This window comes from Phaenicophaeus curvirostris, unplaced genomic scaffold (assembly GCF_032191515.1).
Source record: "Phaenicophaeus curvirostris isolate KB17595 unplaced genomic scaffold, BPBGC_Pcur_1.0 scaffold_213, whole genome shotgun sequence".
Taxonomy (NCBI): domain Eukaryota; kingdom Metazoa; phylum Chordata; class Aves; order Cuculiformes; family Cuculidae; genus Phaenicophaeus; species Phaenicophaeus curvirostris.
Window position 1 is genome coordinate 209978 of NW_027206828.1, and position 21393 is coordinate 231370.

The window sequence follows — 21393 nt, forward strand, 5'->3', positions numbered from 1 at the left end:
GGGCGTCCCCGATACTTGGAGGGTCCCTAATGGGGTCCCTGGTGCTTTGGGGGTCCCCAAAGTGACATTGGGGGGGGTCCCCGATACTTGGAGGGTCCCTAATGGGGTCCCTGGTGCTTTGGGGGTCCCCAAAGTGACATTGAGGGGGGTCCCCGATACCTGGAGGGTCCCTAATGGGGTCCCTGGTGCTTTGGGGGTCCCCAAAGTGACATTGGGGGGGGTCCCCGATACCTGAGGGTCCCTAATGGGGTCCGTGGTGCTTTGGGGGTCCCCAAAGTGACATTGAGAGGGGTCCCCGATACTTGGAGGTTCCCTAATGGGGTCCCTGATGCTTTGGGGGTCCCCAAAGTGACATTGAGGGGGGTCCCCAATACTTGGTGGGTCCCTAATGGGGTCCCTGGTGCTTTGGGGGTCCCCAAAGTGACATTGAGGGGGGTCCCGATACCTGGAGGGTCCTAATGGGGTCCCTGGTGCTTTGGGGGTCCCCAAAGTGACATTGAGGGGGGTCCCCAATACCTGGAGGGTCCCTAATGGGGTCCCTGGTGCTTTGGGGGTCCCCAAAGTGACATTGGGGGGGGTCCCCAATACCTGGAGGGTCCCTAATGGGGTCCCTGGTGCTTTGGGGGTCCCCAAAGTGACATTGAGGGGGGTCCCCAATACTTGGTGGGTCCCTAATGGGGTCCCTGATGCTTTGGGGGTCCCCAAAGTGACATTGGGGGGGGGTCCCCAATACCTGGAGGGTCCCTAATGGGGCCCCTGGTGCTTTGGGGGTCCCCAAAGTGACATTGAGGGGGGTCCCCAATACCTGGAGGGTCCCCAATGGGATCCTCAGTGCTCTGGGGGTCCCCAAGGTGCCATTGAAGGGGGGTCCCCAAGGTCCCTGGTGCTCTGGGGGTCCCCAAGGTGCCATTGAAGGGGGGTCCCCAAGGTCCCTGGTGCTCTGGGGGTCCCCAAGGTGCCATTGAAGGGGGGTCCCCAAGGTCCCTGGTGCTCTGGGGGTCCCCAAGGTGCCATTGAAGGGGGGTCCCCAAGATCCCTGGTGCTCTGGGGGTCCCCAAGGTGCCATTGAAGGGGGGTCCCCGAGATCCCTGGTGCTTTTCGAGGGGGGTCCCCAAGGGGGTCTCCAACGTTGGAAGCTCCTTGAGGTGCCTCCAAGCGGGTCCTTGATGCTTTGAGGGTCTCCAAAGTGACACCGAGGGGGGGTCCCCAAGACTTTGGGGGGGCCCCCAAGATCCTGGGTGTCCCTGACCCCTCTGCGTGTCCCCCCCCACCCCCCACCCCCCCCCCAGACATTCGGGACAGCGGGAAGAAGCCGGTGATGCTTTTCCTCCACGGAGGCTCCTACATGGAGGGGACGGGGAACATGTTCGACGGGAGCGTCCTGGCCGCCTACGGCAACGTCATCGTCGTCACCATGAACTATCGGCTCGGCGTCCTCGGTACTGGGTGGGGGGACAAGGGACACCTTGGAGAAGCTCCTCGGGGTCACGGGTTGGGTGTAGGAACCATGGAGAAGCTCCTTGGGGTCTTGGAGACCTCATGGAGAAGCTCCTGGGGATCATGGGTTGGGTGTAGGAACCATGGAGAAGCTCCTGGGGGTCATGGGTTGGGTGTAGGAACCATGGAGAAGCTCCTTGGAGTCTTGGGGACCTCATGGAGAAGCTCCTGGGGTCTTAGGGACCTCATGGAGAATCTCCTGGGGTCATGGGTTGGGTGTAGGAACCATGGAGAAGATCTTTGGGGTCTTGGGGACCTCGTGGAGAAGCTCCTGGGCTCCTGGGTTGAGTGTTGGAACCATAGAGAAGATCCTTGGGGTCATGGGTTGGCTGTAGGAACCATGGAGAAGCTCCTTGGGGTCATGGGGACCTCATGGAGAAGCTCCTGGGGATCATGGGTTGGGTGTCGGGGTCATGGGTTGAGTGTCAGGGTCATGGAGAAGCTCCCTGGGGTCATGGGTTGAGTGTTGAAACCATAGAGAAGCTCCTTGGGGTCATGGGTTGGGTGTAGGAACCATGGAGAAGATCCTTGGGGTCATGGGTTGGGGGTCTGGATCATGGAGAAGCTCCTCAGGGTCATGGGGACCTCATGGAGAAGCTTCTGGGGTCATGGGTTGAGTGTAGGAACCATGGATTAGCTCCTTGGAGTCTTGGGGACCTCATGGAGAAGCTCCTGGGGTCACGGGTTGGGTGTTGGAACCATGGAGAAGCTCCTTGGGGTCATGGGGACCTCAGGGAGAAGCTCCTGGGGTCTTAGGGACCTCATGGAGAAGCTCCTTGGGGTCACGGGTTGGCTGTAGGAACCATGGAGAAGCTCCTTGGAGTCTTGGGGACCTCATGGAGAAGCTCCTGGGCTCATGGTTTGGGTGTAGGAACCATGGAGAAGCTCCTTGGGGTCATGGGTTGAGTGTCAGGGTCATGGAGAAGCTCCCTGGGGTCATGGGGACCTCATGGAGAAGCTCCTTGGAGTCTTGGGGACCTCATGGAGAAGCTCATGGGCTCATGGGTTGGGTGTAGGAACCGTGGAGAAGATCCTTGGGGTCATGGGTTGGGGGTCTGGATCATGGAGAAGCTCCTTAGGGTCATGGGGACCTCATGGAGAAGCTTCTGGGGTCATGGGTTGGGTGTAGAAACCGTGGAGAAGCTCCTTGGGATCATGGGGACACCACGGAGAAGCTCCTGAGGTCATGGGGACCTCATGGAGAACCTCCCAGGGCTTCTGGGCTGGGTGTGGGGACCATGGAGAACGTCCTTAGGGACACGGGTTGGACTTGGGGTGGTGGGGCCACCACGGAGACCCCCCCTACCCCCCCTCCTGGTGTCCTCGCAGGGTTCCTAAGCACGGGGGACCAGGCGGCCAAGGGCAACTACGGGCTCCTGGACCAGATCCAGGCCCTGCGGTGGCTGAACGAGAACGTGGGGCACTTTGGGGGTGACCCCCAGCGGATCACCATCTTCGGCTCCGGCGCCGGCGCCGCCTGCGTCAGCCTCCTCATCCTCTCCCACCACTCCGAAGGTACCTCCCACCGCGCCCCCCGGGGGGGACCCCACATCGACCTGGGGACCCCAGATCCTCCCCTGGGCCCCTGGTGGGACCCCATCCCCACGTCCCTATGCCCTGGTGGGACCCACGCCCCACGTTCCCCTGCTCCTGCTCCCTGGTGGGACCCCATCCCCACGTCCCTAGAGCCTGGTGGGACCCCAGCCCCACGTTCCTGTGCCCCCAGGCCCTGGTGGGACCCCATCCCCATGTCCCTAGAGCCTGGTGGGACCCCATCCCCACATTCCTGTGCCCCCAGGCCCTGGTGGGACCCCATCCCCACATTCCTGTGCCCCCAGGCCCTGGTGGGACCCCATCCCCATGTCCCTAGAGCCTGGTGGGACCCCATCCCCATGTTCCTGTGCCCTCAAGCCCTGGTGGGACCCCATCCCCACATCCCTAGAGCCTGGTGGGACCCCATCCTCACGTCCCTAGGGCCTGGTGGGACCCCATCCTCATGTCCCTAGAGCCTGGTGGGACCCCATGCCCCCATTCCTGTGCCCTCAAGCCCTGGTGGGACCCCATCCCCCCGTTCCTGTGCCCCCAAGCCCTGGTGGGACCCCATCCCCCCGTTCCTGTGCCCTCAAGCCCTGGTGGGACCCCATCCCCCTGTTCCCTAGAGCCTGGTGGGACCCCATCCTCACGTTCCTGTGCCCTCAAGCCCTGGTGGGACCCCATCCCCACGTCCCTAGAGCCTGGTGGGACCCCATCCACACATTCCCGTGCCCCCAGGCCCTGGTGGGACCCCATCCCCACGTTCCTGTGCCCTCAAGCCCTGGTGGGACCCCATCCTCATGTCCCTAGAGCCTGGTGGGACCCCATCCCCACATCCCTAGAGCCTGGTGGGACCCCATCCTCATGTCCCTAGAGCCTGGTGGGACCCCATCCACACATTCCCGTGCCCCCAGGCCCTGGTGGGACCCCAGCCCCACGTCCCTAGAGCCTGGTGGGACCCCATCCTCACGTCCCTAGAGCCTGGTGGGCCCCCATCCCCATGTTCCCGTGCCCCCAAACCCTGGTGGGCCCCCATCCCCACGTCCCCCGCGCCCCCAGGCCCTGGTGGGCCCCCATCCCCACGTCCCCCTCTCCCCGCCGCCCGCCGCGGCCCTCAGGTCTCTTCCAGAAGGCCATCGCGCAGAGCGGCACGGCCATCTCCAGCTGGTCGGTCAACTACCAGCCCCTCAAATACACGCGGCTGCTGGCGGCCAAGGTCGGCTGCGAGCGGGCGGACACGGGGGCCGCGGTGGAGTGTCTCCGGCGCCAACCCTTCCGCCTCTTGGTGGACCAAGACGTCCAACCAGCCCGCTACCACGTGGCCTTCGGGCCGGTGGTGGACGGCGACGTGGTCCCCGACGACCCCGAGATCTTGATGCAGCAAGGCGAGTTCCTCAACTACGACATCCTCATCGGGGTCAACCAGGGCGAGGGCTTGAAGTTCGTGGAGGACTCCTTGGAGAACGAAGACGGCATCTCCGCCTCCTACTTCGATTTCACCATCTCCAACTTCGTGGACAACCTCTACGGCTACCCGGAGGGCAAGGACATCCTCCGCGAGACCATCAAGTTCATGTACACGGACTGGGCCGACCGGGACAACGGGGAGATGAGGAGAAAGACCTTGCTGGCCCTCTTCACCGACCACCAGTGGGTGGCCCCGGCGGTGGCCACGGCCAAGCTCCACGCCGAGTACCAGTCGCCCGTCTACTTCTACACCTTCTACCACCACTGCCAGACGGACGCCCGGCCCGAGTGGGCCGACGCGGCCCACGGCGACGAGATCCCCTACGTCTTCGGCGTCCCCATGGTGGGAGCCACCGACCTCTTCCCCTGCAACTTCTCCAAGAACGACGTCATGCTCAGCGCCGTCGTCATGACCTACTGGACCAACTTCGCCAAGACCGGGTGGGTCCGGGGAGCGTCTCGGAGCCTGGGGGGACCTCATCTTCACGGCCGCTGTGTCCCCAGAGCCTGGTGGGACCCCATCCTCATGTCCCTAGAGCCTGGTGGGACTCCATTCTCATGTCCCTGTGTCCCCAGAGCCTGGTGGGACCCCATCCCCATGTCCCCAGAGCCTGGTGGGACCCCATCCTCACGTCCCTAGAACCTGGTGGTTTCTTGGTTGGTTGGGTGATCAAGTGGTTGAGTGGTTGGTTGGTTGGTTGGTTGGTGGGTTGGTTGGGTGGTTGGTTGGTTGAGTGCTTAGTTGAGTGGTTGAGCGGTTGGTTGACTGGACGCGTGGTTGGTTAGTGGCTTGGTTGGTTGAGTGGTTGAGTGGTTAATTGAGTGGTTGAGTGGTTGGTTGACTGGATGCATGGTTGGTTAGTGGCTTGGTTGGTTGGTTGACTGGATGTGTGGTTGGTTAGTGGCTTGGTTGGTTGGTTGGTTGGTTGAGTGGTTAGTTGAGTGGCTGGTTGAGTGGTTGGTTGAGTGGTTAGTGGGTTGGTGGGTTGAATTGATGGGTGGTCGATTGAGCGGTTAGTTGAGTGGTTGAGCGGTTGGTTGAGTGGTTGGTTGGTTGGTTGAGTGGTTAGTTGAGTGGCTGGTTGAGTGGTTGGTTGAGTGGTTGGTTGGTTGGTTGAGTGGTTAGTTGAGTGGCTGGTTGAGTGGTTGGTTGAGTGGTTGGTTGGTTGGTTGAGTGGTTAGTTGAGTGGCTGGTTGAGTGGTTGGTTGACTGGTCGGTTGGTTGGTTGGTCAGTTGGTTGTTTGAGTGGCTGGTTGAGTGGTTGGTTGGTTGGTGGGTTGAGTTGACGGGTGGTCAATTGAGTGGTTAGTTGAGTGGTTGAGTGGTTGGTTGACTGGACACGTGGTTGGTTGGTTGGTTTAGTGCTTGGTTGACTGGACACGTGCTTGCTTAGTGGCTTAGTTGGTTGAGTGGTTGAGTGCTTGAGTGCTTAGTTGAGTGGTTGGTTGACTGGACGCGTGGCTGGTTGGTTGGTTGAGTGATTGAGTGCTTGAGTGATTGAGTGGTTGGTTGACTGGACGTGTGGTTGGTTGGTGGCTTGGTTGGTTGAGTGGTTGAGTGCTTAGTTGAGTGGTTGGTTGACTGGATGCGTGGTTGGTTAGTGGCTTGCTTGGTTGGTTGGTTGGTTGAGTGGTTGGTTGACTGGTCGCGTGGTCGGTTAGTGGCTTGGTTGGTTGGTTGGTCGACCCCCTCCCCCCAAGCTGACCCCCCCCTCCCCCTCTCCCCCCCAGCGACCCCAACCAGCCGGTGCCGCAGGACACCAAGTTCATCCACACCAAGCCCAACCGCTTCGAGGAGGTGGTGTGGACGCGCTTCGACGGCAAAGACAAGCGCTACCTCCACATCGGCCTCAAGCCCCGCGTGCGCGACCACTACCGCGCCAACAAGGTGGCCTTCTGGCTCGAGCTGGTCCCTCACCTCCACAACCTCCACCAGCTCCCCCACGCCTCCACCACCACCCGCCTCCCCCCGGCCCCGGGACCCCCTCGCCGCTCGCCAGCCACGCGTCGGCCTCCTCCTCCTCCTCCTTCTCCGCCGGCGCCGCACGACGACGACGATGACGACGACGACGATGGCGGCCGGCGCCGCTTCGCCCCCTTCCCCGGCGACTCGCGGGATTACTCGACGGAGCTGAGCGTGACGGTGGCCGTGGGCGCCTCCCTCCTCTTCCTCAACATTTTGGCCTTCGCCGCCCTCTACTACAAGCGGGACAAGCGGCCGCCCGCCGAGGCCCGGGGGGCCCCGCGCCGCCTCACCCCCCCGCCCCTTCTCCTTCCCCACCCCCAGGGCCCCCCTCGCGCCCCCGGCCCCGCGAACGACCTCGTGGGCCGCCCCGACGACGAGCTGCTGGCCCTGCAGCTCAAACACCCCGAGCGGGGGGTCGCGGGGACGGGGGGGACCTTGTTGTTGGGGGGGGGCGGCGGCGCGGAGCCCCCCGAAGGGGCATCGAGGCCGCCCCCCGCCATGATGGCGGCCGCCGCCGCGGGGCCCCCGGACTACACGCTGGCCTTGAGGAGGGCGCCGGACGACGTGGCGCTGCTGCCGCCCCCCAACACCATCACGGTGGGGCCGGGGGGGCTCCCCAATATTCATCCCTTCGTTACGGGCGCCCCCGGGGGGGGGGTGGTCGTCGTCCCCCCCTTCCCGCCGCCCCCCCCGGGCCACAACAGCACCTTGCCCCACCCCCACTCCACCACCCGCGTCTGAGGAGGAGAGAGGTGACCCCCCCCCACACACCCCGAACCCCAAACCCCGAACCATGACACCCCCCGACCCCGACACCCCAAAAAAAAATAAGCAAAAGCGTGGGGGAACCTCCCCCCCCCCCGCCGAAGCCCTGAAAAGGTGGGGAACCCCCCCTGAAAAGGTGGGGGACACCCCCTCTGAAATATGGGGAACCCCCTCTGAAAGATGGGGGACACCCCCTGAAAGATGGGGACACCCCTGAAAAGATGGGGAACCCCTAAAAACAAGGGGAACCCCCCTGAAAAGATGGGGAACCCGCCTAAGAACATGGGGAACCCCCCTGAAAAGATGGGGGACACCCCCTCTGAAATATGGGGAATCCCCTCTGAAAGATGGGGGACACCCCTGAAAAGATGGGGGACACCCCCTGAAATATAGGGAATCCCCTCTGAAAAGATGGGGAACCCCCCCTGAAAAGATGGGGAACCCCTAAAAACAAGGGGAACCCCCCTGAAAAGATGGGGAACCCGCCTAAGAACATGGGGAACCCCCTTGAAAAGATAGGGAACCCCCTGAAAAGATGGGGAACCCCCCCCGAGAAGATGGGGGAGTCCTAGAAAGATGGGGAACCCCTAAAAACAAGGGGAACCCCTAAAAACAAGGGGAACCCCCCTGAAAAGATGGGGATCCCGCCTAAGAACATGGGGAACCCCCCCTGAAAAGATGGGGAACCCCCTCTGAGAAGATGGGGGAGTTCTAGAAAGGTGGGGAACCCCTAAAAACATGGGGAACCCCCCTGAAAAGATGGGGATCCCGCCTAAGAACATGGGGACCCCCCCTGAAAAGATGGGGACCCCCCGGAAAAGATGGGGAACCTCCCCTGAGAAGATGGGGGAGTCCTAGAAAGGTGGGGAACCCCTAAAAATATGGGAACCCCCCTGAAAAGATGGGGAACCCCCCCCGAGTAGATGAGGGACTCCTAGAAAGATGGGGAACCCCTAAAAACATGGGGAACCCACCTAAAAACACGGGGAACCCCCCAAGAACATGGGGACCCCTAAAAACATGGGGAACCCCCCCAAATATGGGGACCCTCCCCCTCTGAGAAGATGGGGGAGTCCTAGAAAGATGGGGAACCCCTAGAAAGATGAGGAACCCCTAAAAACATAGGGAACCCCCCCAGAATGGGGGAACCCCCACTGAAACTTGGGGAACCCCCCTCTGAGAAGATGGGGAACCCCCCTCGTAATATGGGGAAACCCCCTAAGAAGATAGGGGACCCCTAAAAACATAGAGAAAACCGACCCTAAAGAACATGGGGGAACCCCTAAAAACATGGGGAACCCCCCCAGAATGGGGACCCCTAACTTGGGGACCCCCCTCTGAGAAGATGGGGAACCCCCCTCGTAATATGGGGAAACCCCTAAGAAGATAGGGGACCCCTAAAAACATAGAGAACCCCTAAAATCATGGGGGACCCCCCCGAAAATATGGGGAGCCCCCCCTAAGAACACAGGGAGCCCCTAAAACCCAGGGAACCCCCTTGAGAACATGGGGGACCCCTAAAAACTCGCGGGGGCCCCCCCAAAAACAAGGGGGAACCCCTCTCGATGGGGAGGGGGGGGCAAAGTGGACGTGTGGGACCCCCCTGAAAACACAGGGAGCCCCCCAAAAAGATGGGGAGACCCCCCAAAAAGCATGGGGGACCCCAAAACCGGGGGGGGACCCCAAAACCATGGGGGGACCCCAAAAACGTGGGGGGACCCTAAAAACGTGGGGAGGCCCCTCTGTAAAAGGGGGGGGGGTGTCAAACTGGACATATGGGACCCCCAGTTTGGGGAGGGGGGGACCCCAAACTTTGAATGGGGGGCCGGGGGGGCTCCCCAGATTGGGGGGGGGGGGGGCAATTAGGGGTGCCCCCCCTCCCCCCCCCCACTTTGCATGTTCCCAGCCTGGAAAAAATCCCATAAAAACGAGTTCAAAGGGATCTTGGGGGGGGGGGGGGAAGGGGTGATGCCCCCCCCCAACCCCCCAGCCCCCCCAAACCTCCCCCCCCGGCCCCTCCCCCCCCCCGCCCCCCCAATTTTTTGATCTTTCTTTCACGCTTTTTGGTGCCAAACGCAGAGAAACGGGGACCCCCCCCCCCCCCCGAAACACGAAATGGCTGACGGGGGGGGGGGGGCTGGGAGCGTGAAATGGCCGCCGCTCGTTGCCATGGCGACCAGAAGCATCTTCGCGGTTGCTATGGAGACCTCGTTGCTATGGAGACCTCGTTGCTATGGAGACCTCGTTGCTAGGGAGAACTAGTTGCTGCAGGGACCTGGTTGCTATGGAGAACTGGTTGCTATGGGGACCTGGTTGCTATGGAGAAGTGGTTGCTACGGAGAACTCGTTGCTATGGAGACCCGGTTGCTATGGAGAACTGGTTGCTATGGAGGACTCGTTGCTACGGAGAACTGGTTGCTATGGAGACCTGGAGGATGCTGAGGCGGTTGCTGTGAATACCCGGAGGCCTGGTTGCCATGCAACAGCATCCCCGAGCCGGTTGCTACGGAGACTCCTCAGCGAGGCCTGGTTGCCATGGCAACAGCATCCCCGAGCCGGTTGCTACGGAGACGGCGGGGACCACCGGACTGGTTGCCATGGAGACGCGGAGGATGAAAGAACCACGGGGCCCGTTGCCATGGCGACCGCATCCTCCCCCCCGCCCCGGTTGCTATGGAGACCGCGGGGACCCATTGGACTGGTTGCCATGGCGACCGCCCCCCCTCCCATCCCTGGGGACCGCGCCCCCCCCCCCATCCCCCCGTTGCCATGGCGACCCCAGCGCGACATCCCCCCCCCCCCCCTCCGGGTACCGGCCCCCCCCCCGTTGCCATGGCGACCGCCCCGCCCTCCCCCACCCAGAGCATCTATTTTTATGGGGGGGGAGGGGGAGGGGGGGGGGGGGGCGGCCCCGGGGGGGTTTTTAAAGCTCAAAGCGCTCCGGGACCCCTGTAAATACAGCCCGGAGCCGCCACACGGACTGGAGCACTGGGAGGGGACTGGAGGGACTGGGAGGGACTGGGAGGGACTGGGAGGGACTGGAGGGACTGGGAGGGACTGGGAGGGGACTGGGAGGGGACTGGAGGGACTGGGAGGGGACTGGGAGGGACTGGAGGGACTGGAGGGACTGGGAGGGACTGGGAGGGACTGGGGGGACTGGGAGGGACTGGGAGGGACTGGGAGGGACTGGGAGGGACTGGGAGGGGACTGGGAGGGACTGGGAGGGACTGGGAGGGACTGGGAGGGGACTGGAGGGGACTGGGAGGGACTGGGGGCACTGGGAGGGACTGGGAGGGGACTGGGAGGACTGGGAGGCACTGGAGGGACTGGGAGGGACTGGGAGGGACTGGGAGGGGGCTGGGAGGGACTGGGAGGGGACTGGGAGGGGGCTGGGGGGATTGGGGGGAGTGGGAGGGGACTGGGAGGGGACTGGGGGGGACTGGGAGGGGACTGGGAGGGACTGGGAGGGGACTGGGAGGGACTGGGAGGCACTGGGAGGGACTGGGAGGGACTGGGAGGAAGGGGGAGGGACTGGGAGGACTGGGAGCACTGGGGGGACTGGGAGAGGAAACTGGGAGCACTGGGGGGGGTACTGGGGGAAGGGGAGGGGCTGGGAGCACTGGGAGGGACTGGGAGAGGGAACTGGGGGAGACTGGGAGGGACTGATAGGGAGTGGGGGGGACTGGGAGCACTGGGGGGGAGATGGGAGGGGAGGGGAAGGACTGGGAGCACTGGGAGGGACTGGGGGCACTGGGAGAAGAAACTGGAGGGATGGAAAGACTGGAGAAAGAACTGAGGGGCACTGGGAGGACTGGGGCACTGGGAGAGGAAATGGGGGGGCACTGGGAGGGACTGGGAGGGACTGGGAGGCAAACTGGGATCGTCCTGGAGCTGAACTGGGAGCAAACTGGATCGTCCTGGAGCTGAACTGGGAACAAACTGGGATTGTACTGGAGCTGAACTGGGATCGTCCTGGCGCTGAACTGGGAGCAAACTGTGACTTTACTGGGCTGTACTGGTCTCTACTGGGTTGTGCTGGGGCTGCACTGGGAGAGCAAACTGGGATTGCCCTGGGGAGGCACTGGGAGCAAATTGGGGCTGCTCTGGGGCTGCACTGGTTTGCACTGGGGCTGCTCTGGGCTTTACTGGTCTGCACTGGTTTGCACTGGAGCTGCACTGGGGCCTTACTGGTTTGCACTGGGGCTTTACGGGGCTTTACTGGTTTGCACTGGACTGCACTGGGGCCTTACTGGAGCTGCACTGGGGCTGCACTGGTTTGCACTGGAGCTGCACTGGGGCCTTACTGGTTTGCACTGGGGCTGTACTGGTTTGCACTGGGGCTGCACTGGGGCCTTACTGGTTTGCACTGGGGCTGTACTGGTTTGCACTGGGGCTGCACTGGGGCCTTACTGGTTTGCACTGGGGCTTTATGGGGGCTTTAATGGTTTGCACTGGTTTGCACTGGGGCTGCACTGGGACCTCACAGGTTTGCACTGGACCTCACAGGTTTGCACTGAGGCTGCACTGGTTTGCACTGGTTTGCACTGGGGCCTCACTGGTTTGCACTGGGGCCTCACTGGTTTGAACGGGGGCCTCACTGTTTGCACTGGGGCTGCACTGGGCCTCACTGGTTTGCACTGGGGCTTTACTGGTTTGCACTGGTTTGCACTGGGGCCTCACTGGTTTGCTCTGGGGCCTCACTGGTTTGCACTGGTTTGCACTGGGGCCTCACTGGTTTGCACTGGGGCCTCACTGGTTTGCTCTGGGGCCTCACTGGTTTGCACTGGTTTGCACTGGGCCTCACTGGTTTGCACTGGGGCCTCACTGGTTTGCTCTGGGGCCTCACTGGTTTGCACTGGTTTGCTCTGGGGCTCACTGGTTTGCACTGGGGCCTCACTGGTCCGCCCCGGGGCCGTACCGGCTCCATACTGGTCCGTACTGGCTCGTACTGGTCCGTACTGGCTCATACTGGTCCGTACTGGTCCGGAGGGGGGGCGGGGCTCCCCTCAGCCCCTCCCCCCACGCTGCGCGCGCCTGCGCGGTTCCCACGCCCCTCCCCCCCCAGCCCCTCCGGCTCCGCGGGACACGGGGACCCCCCCCCCACCCCGATAGCGACACCGGGACCCCCCCCTGCACCCCCGGGACCCCCCCCAAAACCAGGGGACCCCCCCCGGGATCCAGGACTCACCCCCCCCCCCAATTTAGGGACACGGGACCCTCCCCCCCTCCAATTCGACCCCCCCCCCCATCACCAGGTCCTCGTGTGACCCCCCCCATCCCCCAAGCCCCACCCATAGCCCCCCCCAATCCCTCGTGCGAGGCCCTCGTGCAAGGCCCCTGCACCCCCTCTTGTAGCCCCCCCAGACCCCCAATAACCTCTCCAACCCCATAGCCCCCCATAGCCCCCCGACCCTCGTGCGAGTCCCCTGCACCCCCCCTTTTAGCCCCCCAGACCCCCCCATAGCCCTTGACCCCTCGTGTGAACCCCTCGTGCGAGCCCCTCGTGCGACACCCTCGTGCAAGTCCCCTGCACCCCCTCTTTTAGCACCCCCAGACCCCCCCAATAGCTCTCCATCCCCATAGCCCCCCTGACCCCCAGCCCAGCCCCCATAGCCCCTGACCCCTCGTGCGAGCCCCTCGTGCAACGTCCTCGTGTGACACCCTCGTGCAAGTCCCTGCACCCCCTCTTTTAGCCCCCCAGACCCCCCCAATAGCCTCTCCAATAGCCCCCCCCCATAGGCCCCCCTGACCCCCCCCTAGCCTTCGAGCGACCCCTCGTGCGAGCCCCTCGTGCGAGAAGAGGCCATGGCGGCCCTGGCCAGCTCGCTGATCCGTCAGCGGCGGGGGGGTCGCGAGGTGCCCCCCCAGCGCCCCCCGGCCCCCAGCGCCCCCCCGGGACCCCCGGGCCCCCCTCGCTCTGCCAGCAGCAGCTCCGAGGCCTCGTCGCCAAAGTCAGGGGGTGCGGGAGGAGGAGGCGCCCGCGGGAGAAACCCCCCGTGGCTGGGGGGGGGGGCTGGGGGGGGTCCTGAAGGGGTTTGGGGGGGTCCTGAAGGGGTTTGGGGGGATTAGGGGGGTCCTGAAGGGGTTTGGAGGGGTCCTGGGAGGGTCCTGAAGGGGTTTGGGGGGGTCCTGAAGGGTTTGGGGGATAGGGGGTCTGAGGGTTGGAGGGGTCTGGGGGGGTCTGAGAGGTTGGGGGGCCTGAGGGTTTGGGGGGGTCTGAGGGGTTTGGGGGTTAGAGGGGTCCTGAAGGGGTTTGGAGGGGTCCTGGGAGGGTCTTGAAGGGGTTTGGGGAGCCCTGAAAGGGTTTGGAGGGGTCCTGAAGGGGTTTGGGGGGTTTGGAGGGGTCCTGAAGGGTTTGGAGGGGTCCTGGGGGGTCGTGAAGGGGTTTGGGGGCCCTGAAGGGGTTTGGGGGGGTCTGAGGGGGTCTTGAAGGCTTTGGGAGGATCCAGAAGGGATTTTGGGGGGTCCTTGGGTGATTTGGGGGGTCCTAAGGGGTTTGGTGGATTAGGGGGTCCTGAAGGGGTTTAGAGGGTCCGGGGTGGGTCCTGGGGGTTTGAGGGGTTGGGGGGGTCTGAGGGGTTTGGGGGTCCTGAAGGGGTTTGGGGGGGTCCTGAAGGGGTTGGGGGCTGAGGGGGGGGGTCCTGAAGGGGTTTGGGGGGGGGGTCTGAGGGTTTGGAGGGGTCTGAGGGGGTCTGAAGGGTTTGGGGGGGTCCTGAGGGGTTTTGGGGGATTAGGGGGGTCCTGAAGGGGTTTAGAGGGGTCCTGGGGGGGTCTTGAAGGGGTTTGGGGAGCCTGAAGGGTTTGGAGGGGTCCTGAAGGGGTTTGGGGGGGATTGGGGGGTCCTGAAGGGGTTTGGAGGGGTCCTGAAGGGGTTTGGGGGATTAGAGGGGTCCTGAGGGGTTTGAGGGGTCCTGGGGGGGTCGTGAAGGGGTTTGGGGGCCTGAAGGGGTTTGGGGGGGTCCTGAGGGGTCTTGACGCTTTGGGAGGATCCAGATTGGGGTCTTGGGGGATTGGAGGGTCGAAGGGGTTTGGGTGGATTAGGGGGGTCCTGAAGGGGTTTGGGGGGTCTGAAGGGGTTTAGAAGGGTCCGGGGTGGGTCCTGAAGGGGTTTGGAGGGGTCCTGGGGGGTCTTGAAGGGGTTTGGGGGGTCCTGAAGGGGTTTTGAGGGGTCCTGGGGGGGTCGTGAAGGGTTTGGGGGGCCCTGAAGGGGTTTGAGGGGGCCTTGGGGTGATTCGGGGGGTCCTGAAGGGTTTGGGGTGGTCCTGAAGGGATTGAGGGGATCCTGGGGGCTCCTGAAAGGGTTGGAGGAGGCGGAGTGGTACCTGGGAGGGGCGTGAAGGGGTTTGGAGGGTCCTGGGGGGTCGTGAAGGGGTTTGGGGGGCCCTGAAGGGGTTTAGAGGGGTCCTGGGGGGATCTTGAAGGGGTTTGGGGGGCCTGAAGGGGTTTGGAGGGATTAGGGGGGTCTGAAGGGGTTTTGGGGGGTCTTGAAGGGGTTTGGAGAGGTCCTGAGGGGTTTGGTGGGATTAGGGGGGTCCTGAAGGGGTTTAGAGGGGTCCTGAAGGGGTTTGGGGGGCCTGAAGGGGTTTGGAGGGGTCCTGGGGGGGTCTTGAAGGGTTTGAGAGGATCCAGAAGGGATTTTGGGGGGGCTTTGGGTTGATTTGGGGGGTATTGAAGGGGTTTGGAGGGGTCCTGAAAGGGTTTGGGGGGATTAGGGGGGTACTGAAGGGGTTTAGAGGGGTCCTGGGGGGGTCTTGAAGGGGTTTGGGGGGGGCCTGAAGGGGTTTGGGGGGGTCCTGAAGGATTTGGGAGGATCCAGAAGGGATTTTGTGGGGGCCTTGGGTTGATTTGGGGGGTCTTGAAAAGGTTTGGGGGGATTAGGGGAGTCCTGAAGGGGTTTAGAGGAATCATGGGGGGGTCTAAAGGGGTTTGGGGGGGTCCTGAAGGGGTTTAGAGGGGTCCTGGGAGGATCTTGAAGGGTTTGGGAGGATCCAGAAGGGATTTGCGGGGGGGCTTGGGTTGATTTGGGGGGTCTTGAAGGGGTTTGGGGGGCCCTGAAGAGGTTTGGGGAGATTAGAGGGGTCTTGAAGGGGTTTGGAGGGGTCCTGGGGGGGTCTTGAAGGTTTTGGGAGGATGCAGAAGGGATTTGGGGGGGGGCCTTGGGTTGATTTGGGGGGTCTTGAAGGGGTTTGGGGGGCCCTGAGAGGGTTTGGAGGAGTCCTGAGGGGTTTGGGGGGGTCCTGAAGGGGTTTGGGGGATTAGGGGGGTCCTGAAGGGGTTTAGAGGGGTCCTGGGGGGGGTCTTGAAGGAGTTTGGGAGCATCCAGAAGGGATTTGGGGGGGGCCTTGGGGTGATTTGGGGGCCCTGAAGGGGTTTGGGGGTGCCGTGTTGGGGTTCGGGGGTGTACGAGGTGCGTTTCCCGCAGAGCCGCAGCTGCGGGGGGCCGTGTGCCGGCTGCGCTGCGGCCACGGGCACTTCCTGCACATGGGGCCGGACGGGAGAGTGGACGGGACCCGCGAGGAGGCGGGGCCGGGCAGTGAGTGTTTGGGGGGCGGGGGGGGTGCCTCCAAAATGGCGGGGACCGCCTGTGAGGGGAAAGGGCCTCGAAAAAGGGCGGGAAGGAGGTAGTGAGGGGGCGGGGCCTCGGAAAAGGGCGGGAAGGGGGAGAGGGGGCGGGGCCTGAAAAGGGCGGGAAGGGGTAGAGGGGCGGGGCCTGAAAAGGGCGGGAAAGGGTCAGTGAGGGGGCGGGGCCTCGAAAAAAGGCGGGAAAGGGGAGAGGGGCGGGGCCTCGGAAAAGGGCGGGAAGGGTCAATGAGGGGCGGGGCCTGAAAAGGGCGGGAAGGGGGAGAGGGGGCGGGGCCTGAAAAGGGCGGGAAGGGTCAGTGAGGGGGCGGGGCCTCAAAAAAAGGCGGGACGGCGAGGGGCGGGGCCTTGAAAAAGGGCGGGAAGGGGGTAGTGAGGGGCGGGGCCTCGGGAAAGAGCGGGAAAGGCTCGTGAGGGGGCGGGGCCTCAAAAATCGGGGACTGGGAGGGGCTCTGAGAGGGACTTGGGGGGCACTGGGAGGTACTGGAGAGTCACTGGGAGCACTCGGAGGGGCTCTGAGAGGGACTTGGGAGTTACTGGGAAGTACTGGAGGGTCACTGGAGGCACTGGGGGTCACTGGGAGTACTGGGAGGGGCTCTGAGAGGGACTTGGGGGGCACTGGGAGGTACTGGAGAGTCACTGGGAGCACTGGGGGGGCACTGAGAGGGACTTGGGGGGCACTGGGAGGTACTGGAGAGTCACTGGGAGCACTGGGGGGGCACTGGGAGTACTGGGAGGGGCTCTGAGAGGGACTTGGGGGGCACTGGGAGCACTGGAGAGTCACTGGGAGCACTGGGAGGGAACTGGTAGCACTGGGAGGGGCTCAGAGGGACTTGCGGGGCACTGGGAGGTACTGGAGAGTCACTGGGAGCACTGGGAGGGGCTCTGAGAGGGACTTGGGGGGCACTGGGAGGTACTGGAGAGTCACTGGGAGCACTGGGATGGGCTCTGAGAGGGACTTGGGAGTCACTGGGAGGTACTGGAGGGTCACTGGGGGCACTGGGGGGGAACTGGGAGTACTGGGATGGGCTCTGAGAGGGACTTGGGGGGCACTGGGAGGTACTGGAGAGTCACTGGGAGCACTGGGGGGGCACTGAGAGGGACTTGGGGGGCACTGGGAGGTACTGGAGAGTCACTGGGAGCACTGGGGGGCACTGGGAGCACTGGGAGGGGCTCTGAGAGGGACTTGAGGGGCGCTGGGAGGTACTGGAGAGTCACTGGGAGCACTGGGGGGCACTGGGAGCACTGGGAGGGGCTCTGAGAGGTACTGGGGGGGCACTGGGGGCACTGGGATGGGCTCTGAGAGGGACTTGGGGGCCACTGGGAGGTACTGGAGAGTCACTGGGAGCACTAGGGGGCACTGGGAGCACTGGGAGGGGCTCTGAGAGGTACTGGGGGGGCACTGGGAGGTACTGGGGGGCACTGGGGGCTCAGCCTGGCCCCCCAGCGCTGTTCAACCTGATCCCCGTGGGGCTCCGCGTCGTCGCCATCCAGGGCGCCCGCGCCGGCCGCTACCTCGCCATGAGCGGAGCCGGCCTCGTCTACGCCTCCGTGAGTGCCCCTCGTCCCCAGGGATCCCAGCCCCTCGTCCCCAGGGATCCCAGCCCCACATCCTGAGGGATCCCATCCCACATCCCGAGGGATCCCAGCCCCACATCCCGAGGGATCCCAGCCCCACATCCCGAGGGATCCCATCCCACAGCCCGAGGGATCCCAGCCCCTCGTCCCCAGGGATCCCAGCCCCACAGCCTGAGGGATCCCAGCCCCACATCCCAAGGGATCCCATCCCACATCCCCAGGGATCCCAGCCCCACAGCCCGAGGGATCCCAGCCCCACAGCCCGAGGGGATCCCATCCCCGCATCCCAAGGGATCCCATCCCACATCCCCAGGGATCCCAGCCCCACAGCCCGAGGGATCCCAGCCCCGCATCCCGAGGGATCCCAGCCCCACACGTGTGTGTCCGCAGGTTCACTTCACGGCCGAGTGCCGCTTCAAGGAGGGGGTTTTCGAGGGGTCGCACGTGCTCTACGCCTCCGCCCTGTACCGGCAGCGCCGCTCGGGCCGCGCCTGGTACCTCGGCCTCGACCGGCACGGCCGCCCCATGGCCGGACACCGCGTGCGCAAGGAGAAGGCGGCCGCGCATTTCCTGCCCCAGCTGCTCGAGGGTGAGTGAGGGGCTGGGATCCCCTCGGGATGTGGGCTGGGATCCCTCGGAATGTGGGGCTGGGATCCCTCGGGATGTGGGCTGGGATCCCTCGGGATGTGGGCTGGGATCCCTCGGGATGTGGGGCTGGGATCCCTGGGGATGTGGGGCTGGGATCCCTCGGGCTGTGTGGCTGGGATCCCTCGGAATGAGGGGCTGGGATCCCCTTGGGATGGGGGGCTGGGATCCCTCGGGCTGTGGGGCTGGGATCCCTGGGGCTGTGGGGCTGGGATCCCTCGGGCTGTGGGGCTGGGATCCCCTCGGGCTGTGGGGCTGGGATCCCTCGGGCTGTGGGGCTGGGATCCCTCGGAATGTGGGGCTGGGATCCCCTCGGGCTGTGGGGCTGGGATCCCTCGGGCTGTGGGGCTGGGATCCCCTCGGGCTGTGGGGCTGGGATCCCTCGGGCTGTGGGGCTGGGATCCCTCGGAATGTGGGGCTGGGATCCCTCGGGCTGTGGGGCTGGGATCCCTCGGGCTGTGGGTCAGGCCCGGGTTTCCCACAGTCGCTCTGTACCGGGAGCCGTCGCTGCACGAGGTGGAGGAGCCACCGGGACCCCCCCCCGAGGCCACGTAGCCCCCAAACCGGTGACCTCGGACCCCGAAACCACTGACCTCGCACCCCAAACCTCCGACCTCGGACCCCAAACTCGTGACTTCGACCCCAAACTGGCCATTTCTGACCCCGAAACTGCACTTTCGGACCCCAAAACTGCACTTTCGGACCCCAAACCTGCACTTTCGGACCCCAAACTCGTGACTTCGCCCCCAAACCTGCACTTTCTGTTCCCAAAGTGGTGACCTCGCCCCCCAAACCTCCAACTTCGGACCCCAAACTCGTGACTTCGACCCCAAACTCCTGATTTCTGACCCCAAACCTGCAGTTCCTGACCCCAAAGTGGTGATTTCTGACCCCTAACTCGTGACTTCGGCCCCAAACTTGCACTTTCTGACCCCAAACTGGCGATTTCTGACCCCAAACCTGCAGATCCTGAGCCCAAACTGGTGTCTTTTGACCCCAAACTTGCACTTTCTGACCCTAAACTGGTGATTTCTGACCCCAAACCTGCACTTTCTGAGCCCAACCTCATGACTCTGACCCCAAACCTGCACTTTCTGACCTCAAACTTGTGACTTCGACCCCAAACTGATGATTTCTGACCCTAAAGTGGCGATTTCTGACCCCAAACTCCTGACTTTGACCCCAAACTGATGATTTCTGACCCTAAAGTGACGATTTCTGACCCCAAACTCCTGACTTCGACCCCAAACTGATGATTTCTGACCGCAAACTTGCACTTTCTGACCCCAAACTGGCAATTTCTGCCCTCAAACTCATGACTTCGACCCCAAACTGATGATTTCTGACCCCAAACTTGCACTTTCTGACCCCAAACTGGCAATTTCTGACCCCAAACTTGTGACTTGGACCCCAAACTGATGATTTCTGACCCCAAAGTGGCGATTTCTGCCCCCAAACTCCTGACTTTGACCCCAAACTGATGATTTCTGACCCTAAAATGATGATTTCTGACCCTAAAATGACGATTTCTGCCCCCAAACTCCTGATTTTGACCCCGAACTGATGATTTCTGACCCCAAACTCCTGACTTCGACCCCAAACTGATGATTTCTGACCCCAAACTTGCACTTTCTGACCCCAAACTGGCAATTTCTGACCCCAAACTTGTGACTTTGACCCCAAACTGATGATTTCTGACCCCAAACTTGTGACTTTGACCCCAAACTTGCACTTTCTGACCCTAAACTGGTGATTTCTGGCCCCAAACTCATGACTTCGACCCCAAACTGGCGATTTCTGCCCCCAAACTCCTGATTTTGACCCCAAACTGATGGTTTTTGACCCTAAAATGATGATTTCTGACCCTAAAATGATGATTTCTGCCCCCAAACTCATGACTTTGACCCCAAGCTGATGATTTCTGACCCTAAAATGATGATTTCTGACTCTAAAATGATGATTTCTGCCCCCAAACTCCTGACTTCGACCCCAAGCTGATGATTTCTGACCCTAAAATGATGATTTCTGACCCTGAAATGATGATTTCTGACCCCAAACTCCTGACTTTGACCCCAAGCTGATGATTTCTGACCCTAAAATGATGATTTCTGACCCTGAAATGATGATTTCTGACCCCAAACTCCTGACTTTGACCCCAAACTGATGATTTCTGACCCTGAAATGATGATTTCTGACCCCAAACTCCTGACTTTGACCCCAAACTGATGATTTCTGACCCTAAAATGATGATTTCTGACCCTGAAATGATGATTTCTGACCCCAAACTCCTGACTTTGACGCCAAACTGATGATTTCTGACCCTAAAATGACGATTTCTGCCCCCAAACTCCTGATTTTGACCCCAAACTGATGGTTTTTGACCCTAAAATGATGATTTCTGACCCTAAAATGATGATTTCTGCCCCCAAACTCCTGACTTCGACCCCAAGCTGATGATTTCTGACCCTAAAATGATGATTTCTGACCCTGAAATGATGATTTCTGACCCCAAACTCCTGACTTTGACCCCAAGCTGATGATTTCTGACCCTAAAATGATGATTTCTGACCCTGAAATGATGATTTCTGACCCCAAACTCCTGACTTTGACCCCAAACTGATGATTTCTGACCCTGAAATGATGATTTCTGACCCCAAACTCCTGACTTTGACCCCAAACTGATGATTTCTGACCCTAAAATGATGATTTCTGACCCTGAAATGATGATTTCTGACCCCAAACTCCTGACTTTGACCCCAAACTGATGATTTCTGACCCTGAAATGATGATTTCTGACCCCAAACTCCTGACTTTGACCCCAAACTGATGATTTCTGACCCTAAAATGATGATTTCTGACCCTAAAATGACGATTTCTGCCCCCAAACTCCTGATTTCGACCCCAAACTGATGATTTCTGACCCCAATCCTGTGCCCCCCGGGCCCCCCCCTGCACTGACACCCCCGGGGGGGGCCGAGCCCCCCCCCCCTCCCTTTCCCCATACGCCTCTCAGGCCACGCCCCCTCCCTCTCAGGCCACGCCCCCTCCCTCTCAGGCCACGCCCCCTCGAGAGCAATAAGCCCCGCCCCCCAGCATGATTGACAGCTGCCCCCCCCCTTCAATAAACCATCACTTTGTACCAGCGCGATGGGGTGGGGGGGGGTTGATATGGGGGTCCTGGGGGGGCACTTATGGGGCTAGGGGGGCAGGTATGGGGCTGGGGGGGGCAGATATGGGGCTGGGGGGGGCACTTGTGGGGTCGGGGGGGCAGATATGGGGCTGGGGGGGCACTTGTGGGGTCGGGGGGGCAGATATGGGGCTGGGGGGGCACTTGTGGGGCTGGGAGGGGCAGATATGGGGCT

General features: G+C 62.5%; 2 protein-coding genes across 2 annotated transcripts; both read left to right on the forward strand.

Annotated features, from left to right (window-relative positions):
• Positions 1–1278: 1278 nt before the first annotated feature.
• LOC138734765 (neuroligin-2-like) lies at positions 1279–7241 on the forward strand. Its single transcript, XM_069882568.1, has 4 exons — positions 1279–1439; positions 2827–3012; positions 4149–4938; positions 6229–7241. Exons 1-4 carry the CDS (start codon positions 1319–1321, stop codon positions 7202–7204), a joined length of 2073 nt encoding a protein of 690 aa, XP_069738669.1. The 5' UTR covers positions 1279–1318; the 3' UTR covers positions 7205–7241.
• Positions 7242–13033: 5792 nt separating this feature from the next.
• Positions 13034–21174, forward strand: LOC138734770 (fibroblast growth factor 11-like). Its single transcript, XM_069882573.1, is given in 6 exon segments — positions 13034–13097; positions 13100–13227; positions 15653–15761; positions 17256–17359; positions 17777–17975; positions 18516–21174. Coding segments are annotated over 6 exon segments (675 nt in total). The 3' UTR covers positions 18587–21174.
• Positions 21175–21393: the final 219 nt, after the last annotated feature.

Excerpts from the sequence above, each read along its gene's own strand:
- LOC138734765 (XM_069882568.1), top strand. The coding sequence starts at position 1,319 with ATGCTTTTCCTCCACGGAGGCTCCTACATGGAGGGGACGGGGAACATG. Across the intron at positions 1,440-2,826 it reads CTATCGGCTCGGCGTCCTCG|GGTTCCTAAGCACGGGGGAC; the intron begins GTACTGGGTGGG and ends GTGTCCTCGCAG. Across the intron at positions 3,013-4,148 it reads CCTCTCCCACCACTCCGAAG|GTCTCTTCCAGAAGGCCATC; the intron begins GTACCTCCCACC and ends CGCGGCCCTCAG.